At 38.3% G+C, this 6,935-nt stretch overlaps 1 protein-coding gene and 1 long non-coding RNA gene across 2 annotated transcripts; one reads left to right on the top strand and one right to left on the bottom strand.

The window, feature by feature from the left end:
* The first annotated feature begins 799 nt into the window (after positions 1-799).
* Positions 800-1,579, top strand: LOC118491327. Its single transcript, XR_004891282.1, has 3 exons — positions 800-903; positions 988-1,320; positions 1,468-1,579. It is a non-coding gene; the product is annotated as an uncharacterized LOC118491327 (long non-coding RNA).
* Positions 1,580-5,178: 3,599 nt separating this feature from the next.
* LOC110933368 lies at positions 5,179-6,438 on the bottom strand. Its single transcript, XM_022176596.1, has one exon. The coding sequence runs from the start codon at positions 6,436-6,438 to the stop codon at positions 5,179-5,181; it is 1,260 nt and encodes a 419-aa protein (XP_022032288.1).
* Between the last annotated feature and the right edge of the window lie 497 nt (positions 6,439-6,935).

The raw sequence follows: 6,935 nt of genomic DNA, 5'->3' as shown, positions 1-6,935 counted from the left end.
TTTCCTAAGGCATATAAACTACCTATCATACAACTAACTAAACGAAGTGACCATAAGGTATAAACTTGGAGGGTTATTCCCGATACAACTATGGTCATAATATATGCTTGGTCGGATCCTAATGATCGACCAAACAGGTCGGGTTCGAAAGTCTAAGCGGTTGTTTAGACCGCTTACCTTATGACCCTATATAAGCACTAATCTAAAAGTGACGAGTTAAACATGTTCAAACATGTTTAACGAAGTTAGAAAACAAGTTTGATATCAAAATAAAGGGTTTTGATACCCAAGAATAGTTTGGTTGCAAAATACGCATAAATACGCATTTTGACCGAAACTATGACTCGTCACTACACCTAATCAACGTGGTAATCAGTAGGTATATGTAGGATCAAATCAAGCCAAAAATCTGATTTTGATAGTAAATCAAGATGAACACACCAAAAATATAGCAATGAAACCCACTAACGATATTTGTTATCATTATCAATCAAAATATCTTTGTTATCTTTGGTATCTTTGATTTGATACCAAATGATAGTCCCGTAACGATCCGGTTTCAATTTCGGTTCGGTAAATGATAACGAGACGGGTGATTTTGAGCCAAGAACAATCAATAATAAACAAGAAAGATAAACTTTCATTGATCGGATAAGAACAAAATAGATAATCGACCCCGGGGGAGCTCACCCGGGGTGGATGAGTATTTTGTATTTGTTCTTATTCAATCAATGAAACTTTCCATTTCTATACTTCAAATCATTAAAGTTTCTATCTTTTCTTGTTCCGGATCGTTACGGGACCTATCATTTGGTATCAGAGCCTCAGTGGCTCATTTCAGTTTTCGGTTTGGTCGGGTCTTTACCTGAAATCCGCCGGAGACGTAAAACACATGCAGATTTGGTATTTTTTGTATTTTTGGAGTTGTTCCAGATCTGGCAAGTGTTCATTGGGTGTCAAATGACTTTTATGGTTGGAATCGTAAAGTTTCAGGGAGTGTAGATGTGTGGCGGCTAGGGTTTTCACCGCCAGTGATGAATCTGAGGTGACTAGTGGTAAAACTGATGGTGGTTCTTTCTTCCAGCAATATAAGATTTGGTGTTTTTATTCTTCACTGATGATAATTCAGATCCGGCAATTTTATGAGAGAGAAACAAAGAAAGAACACATAAAGGTTTTGTAGAGATAGAGGTGATCTGAGAAGAGGTCGTCGGTGATATTAGTGAGCTCGCCAGATTCCGATCGTGATTTCAATGGGTCGACTTGATATAAATCATGTTCTTCATTCGGGAGCCATCGATGTTCTTTGGTTTGATTCAGGTGAGTACTTTCCGGCTTATCTTTATGGTTCTCAGTTTTACACGAAAACATTTTACGTTTGTGTTTTATCTGAGCGATGATTGTTCATTGCGGTTCTGGTGGTAATCGGTGATGGTGCTGAATATTGATCGGTGTTCGTTGGTCCAGAAACCCAGTTTGTTTACTGGTGTGTTTTTTCAGTGGGTTGCGACTATGATGATGGTTTGTCGTTCCGGTGGTGCTTCCGGCGACTCGGTTAGTTGGCAGCAGGTGTAGGATGACGGTGCACGATGGAGTATAACGGTGGTCAGGTTGTTGGCAGGTGATGGTTAACGGTTGGTGTGTTTGGAGATAACGGTTAACGGATGGCATGCAAGATGACCGAAATTTATTTTCAGTTCGTCGGAGATTATCGTTTCCGGCTACGGAATTATTTTTTTTGGCCTGATGTAATTCCGGTGATGTCTGCTGAGGTCAGTTGATTGCGGCTAGGGTTTGTTGGCTGTACGTATGAGGTGCATGGGCTTCACATGATGGCCCAATGATTGGATGATTTGTTGGATTATTCCATTGGGCCACCCGACAGCTACAAAGAATTGAATTTGGTCCTTAACTGTGTTTTATCCAGTGTTGTCGGTTGATGAGCATATAGCAGCTAGGGTTTGTCAACAGAATATTTTGGTTGGGCTGTGAATTATAATGGGCCAATGATTGGGTACAGATTCTAAAGATTTAATTATTATATGGGCCAAGCTGGTAAATGAGGTTTGCCATATTTGTTGGGTTTCAATATTGTTTGGATTAGTTGGGCCGGGAGTACAAGATTAATTTTATGGGCCAATAATAGTTAGAAAGGAATTTGGCGACTTTAGTGGTGGATCCGGAGCTGAATGCAATCTGACAAAATTGAAGATTCTCACAAGGAAGCTAATTATTTAATTTTTATCATTGGAGTTCGAACCCTATCATATGCCTATTACAATATTATCTTACGGGGCTTTGATTGACAAGATATAGGAGGGTCTACATTTGCGGGGGAAAACGACAATGAAGATTTTGGATATTTAGCCGATTTGTGAAGAATCAAAGACGACGTCAGGGGCTTGCTTGGAGGACAAGGCTCAGGGGCTATATATAGTGGACTAAACCTTACTTGTGGGGTGTGCATTTTGTGAGCCACCACCCCGGGGGAGCTCACTCGGGGTGGATGATTTTCTTGTAATCTTTTGTATTTGTTCTTATTCAATCAATGAAACTTTCCATTTCTATACTTCAAATCATTAAAGTTTCTATCTTTTCTTGTTCCGGATCGTTACGGGACCTATCATTTGGTATCAGAGCCTCGGTGGCTCATTTCAGTTTTCGGTTTGGTCCCGAAAACTGCTGCCAACTAACCGTCATCCTACACCTGCTGCCAACTAGGATGACGGGACTATCATTTCAGTTTTCGTTACGGTAATGATAACAAAGATATTTTGATTGATAATGATAACAAATACTCGGTGGCTCTGATACCAAATTGTAGGATCAAATCAAGCCAAAAATCTGATTTTGATAGTAAATCAAGATGAACACACCAAAAATATAGCAATGAAACCCACTAGATTGATTTGCACAAATGATGACACAATTAGCCCCCAAATCTTTCTAGAAATGTGTGTCACCTAAAACCCTAATCATCACTTTCTATTTATAGCCTAAACACACTTAGGCTATTTACATTTAAGTCCCTAGAGATTAAAACTTACTAAAAGTAGCAATAAACATCAAGACTAATAAAATAAGATAATAAATATATTTTGTTTAAATCAAAATATATTTAAGTATCCAAAGCACTATAACTATCAAATCTCGATCTTTCACACGTCATATCTTCCTTCGAACTTCTCGTGTCGACTTGCGCGTTGACTTTGTCTTCATGGCGTTGACTTTGTTGACTTGATTCGTTGATAACATTAGACTACACATTTTAGACCCAACAATCTCCCCCTTAAGCTAATGTTATCAAGCTCTTGTATCATCTTTAGAACCTTCAACTTCATGCATGTTGCAATCTTCAATTTGGCAAGCTTCACTCTCAATTTTAGACCCAACAATCTCCCCCTAGACTGATGCTTTCCAAATTTTCTTTACTGAAGATTTTCTTTCGACACTTTGCACTTTGAATACTTTATCTGGATAAGCTCCCCCTTTTTGCATGCATCATCTTTGACAAGCCGGAACAAACTTTTTCCAACTCTCTTTAGCTTGAGTGAATCAGAAGACGTAGGAGGAGGATTCCTAGCTCGGTATCTTCTGTAATCTTTAGGGAAACAGGTGCTTTGGTTTGGTATCTTGCTCAATTGATGATCGGCCATCATTGCAGCAAATAAGCGAAGTAACCTGTTCACAATCACAAACACAACTCCGAATTTTCTTTTAGATAGTTTCAAAGTACAGACAAAACCGTATTCATCTGTGGTGTGCAATGGAAAGAGTATCTCAAGCGGTTTAAGACACGATTGATGTGATATGGAAGACTTAGAAAAAACAACTTTACACAAATCAAAATATTTTTGGATTTTAGATATATTGTTTTTAATTAATTTTTTTTTATTTTTTTTTATTTTTTTATTTTTTTTTATCTTTCAACCTTTGAGATATAGAGCTGATCAAATACAAGATCATACCAACTTGAAAAGTCTAGCCACACTTCAACTTTCTTTAGGAAAGCTACGACTCAAGAACGATTGCTTGCTGGTATGTTTGTCCTCTTAAATCCATGCATTCTTCTTTCAACATGCTTTCGGTGAGCTTGTTTTTCATGTTTTGGTAATATTGACAAGAATTCTATGGCCCCCACACAAGCTATTAGGAATAGAAACATTATGCCCGTCCCACATCAGGACATACCCCCGCGATCAAGGTTATGCACAAAGATTCCTCATAACGGGTGAGTATATTGGTTTCATTCTCTTCAACGACAGAACGGAGATCAGGTCTGTACTTTCGTACAACAGAGATCCCAAGAACTACCGAGGGCTAAGACAGATAGTTCGGTGAACAGGTCAGTACTACCGTACAGCAGAGTTACCAAACTAATCTATCTAAGGGTTTTGGCCAAAAATGGCGCTTATTATGGGTTTTGGCCAAAAATGGCGCTTATTCGAAGGGATTTGGCCTCTTTTTTTTTTTTTTTTTTTTTTTAAGGCACTTATTATGAAAAGGATATCATAGCGTCTAGGTCAGCATGTATCTGGATGCAGCAGAAGAACAACTATGATATCCTCCGAATGAAACACCAATATAAAGACCCGAGATCTTAGACTTTGGCAATCTGTCAACGCAAGATTTAAGACCATTAAGCCATATGCCGCAACGTGTTACCCACTATGATGCGTAATGCCTGAGAAAAGCCGATAATCCTTGTGTAGACGTTAACTTTATCACCAAGATGCAGTTTACTTGTCTGAAATGCTGAACCTACCGACATATCGTTAACTTGGAGCCGTATCCTCCATCAGATCCTATTCATGCGAAGACATAATCAAGTTAGTTCCTATCATTTCTCATATAAGATCATGATTATTTTGCAATAATCACATCTCATGGTCTAGGAAGTATTTTAATACTCCCCCTAAAATTTTATTTATGTACAATCAATTACTGAAAAATTAAAAATTATAAAACATGTATTTACAAAATAAAGTCTTCCACATCAGGCACACAAAAGCATATGTCAACAAGAAAATGAGTGTGTTACAGCGCAGTTAAGTGTGCAACCAGGTTAGATACCATAACCAAACCTGTGATTTTCCCCAACTTGTATCTAGAACAACCACTGATAATAACCGGTGTTACTAACAGTCCTCCTTGGATGTTCCTACACTCATAAGCAATTCAGTTAGAGAGTGGAACCCAAGCCATCGTAGTCTTGGGCTGTCCCTTTTCATCAAAATAATAAACCTCCCGATATGATAAATCTTTTCCCTCATTGATTTCTTTTACAACCACTTGTTTGACTCGCCAAACTTGTGTTGGTTTAAAAATTTTGTTTGTAAAAGATTTTAAGTTTGAAACAATCTTATGTTTAAGACCCGGAGGGAAAGATTGAGGTTTTGATGTGTTGGTCCTTTTCATCTTTGAATCATGTGAAACCAGCTTCACATGTGGAGATCTGGATGAAAAGTTTTTCATCTGATCTTTCAAAGATGTGTGATTTTTACCTTTTGATCCAGAGAAGCAATACTGGTTGCCTTTACCGTCTGGATCGTGTCGTTCTGGGCATTGTTTGAGCACATGACCTTCTTTTCCACACCTAAAACAAGCCTTGAATGGCTTTTGAGACTTTGCAGTTCCGTGTGATGCAACTAGGGGCGGGGATTGCTTTGAGCTTGACTCAGCATGTTGACAAACGTGAGGTTCAACACCTTCAGATGTCTTTGACTCCCCAAGACTTTCATTCAACACTGATTCATCATTTGAGCTTGTGCAGTCTTCAATAACTAACTGTTCTTCTAGTGGATCTTGATTGACTGGACTTGCAGTGTCATTTGAGGTTGTTGGTTCTTGAACACCCGATGGTTCAAGGTCTTCAACCGTTTTACAAGCATCCGTTACTAAAGTTTCCAAGTCATTTGAGCTTTCCCACTCTTGGAATGACTGAATGTCTGAATCGCGGTCATCACTTGAGCTTCCTTCGCCTCCTTCTGAAGTTGTGGTGCTTGAGTCTTCACTACTGCTTTCTTCATTTAGCTTTTTCTCAGACTCAGACGTACCTGTGTGAGATGGAACAAATTCTGGAATTTCCTCCGTGAGGAATTTTCCGAATCTGTTTTGTTTCAACTTTGGAACAAACACAGGAGGTTCACACACAACTTGTTCATCACAAAAAGCAGATTTTAAGTCAACACATTTTAAAGTTTTGTTTGATTTCTCACAGTTCCAGGCGAACCAGTTAACAGTAGTATAACTGTCGCCTAAATACCCTATTCCTATTTTCGTGCCACCACAATCCTCATCGCACACATCCTCCTCACGCTCAATCGCCTCTTCACTGCTTTCAGAAATGTTAGAAATTTTATCATTTTCACAATTGATATTTTGAGCAATCAAATTATTTTTATCAATTAAATCGTTGTCAGGATAAGGAGTTGGCATAGGCACATAGTTTTTGCTATGTGGTGGAAAGAAGAGTTTTCTTTCATTTCCTTGCCTATCCTTATACCCGATCCCATCTTTTACATACGTCGGTCGTTGCCAGTTTTTGATGTCAGTAAATGCCTTTTGACTGACATTCCATTTGTCTATTATAATTTGTAATTTATTCTTTTCGTTCAAAGCTTTTTCTAATCTATCTGTGAGATCATTAATGATAAAATCTTTTCTAAACACAAATTCTTTTAGAGTTTGCATTTCAGCTAAAGTTGAATTCAACTTTCTCTGATATGCGGCCTCGTTCTGTTTAAGCTCTTTGTTAAATTTTAAAGCTTTGTCCTTTTGTCTCTCAAATTCTAGATTTAGAGACTTATAATGTGCCACGACATCAACGCATGCAGATGTGCATAACTTTACTTTAAAGCTATGCGGAATGTTGTCTACCAAGTCCTTTTCTTCCTTCTCCTTGCTAGATTCTGCATGCTGGGCTTCAAAAGGCG

Source organism: Helianthus annuus, chromosome 4 (assembly GCF_002127325.2).
Source record: "Helianthus annuus cultivar XRQ/B chromosome 4, HanXRQr2.0-SUNRISE, whole genome shotgun sequence".
Lineage (NCBI taxonomy): Eukaryota > Viridiplantae > Streptophyta > Magnoliopsida > Asterales > Asteraceae > Helianthus > Helianthus annuus.
The sequence above is the reverse complement of the archived record's forward strand: the minus strand, read 5'-3'. Positions and strand labels throughout refer to the sequence as shown.

Bases quoted from the DNA above. Each gene is read 5' to 3' on its own strand.
- LOC110933368 (XM_022176596.1), bottom strand. From the start codon at position 6,438: ATGCCAACTCCTTATCCTGACAACGATTTAATTGATAAAAATAATTTG.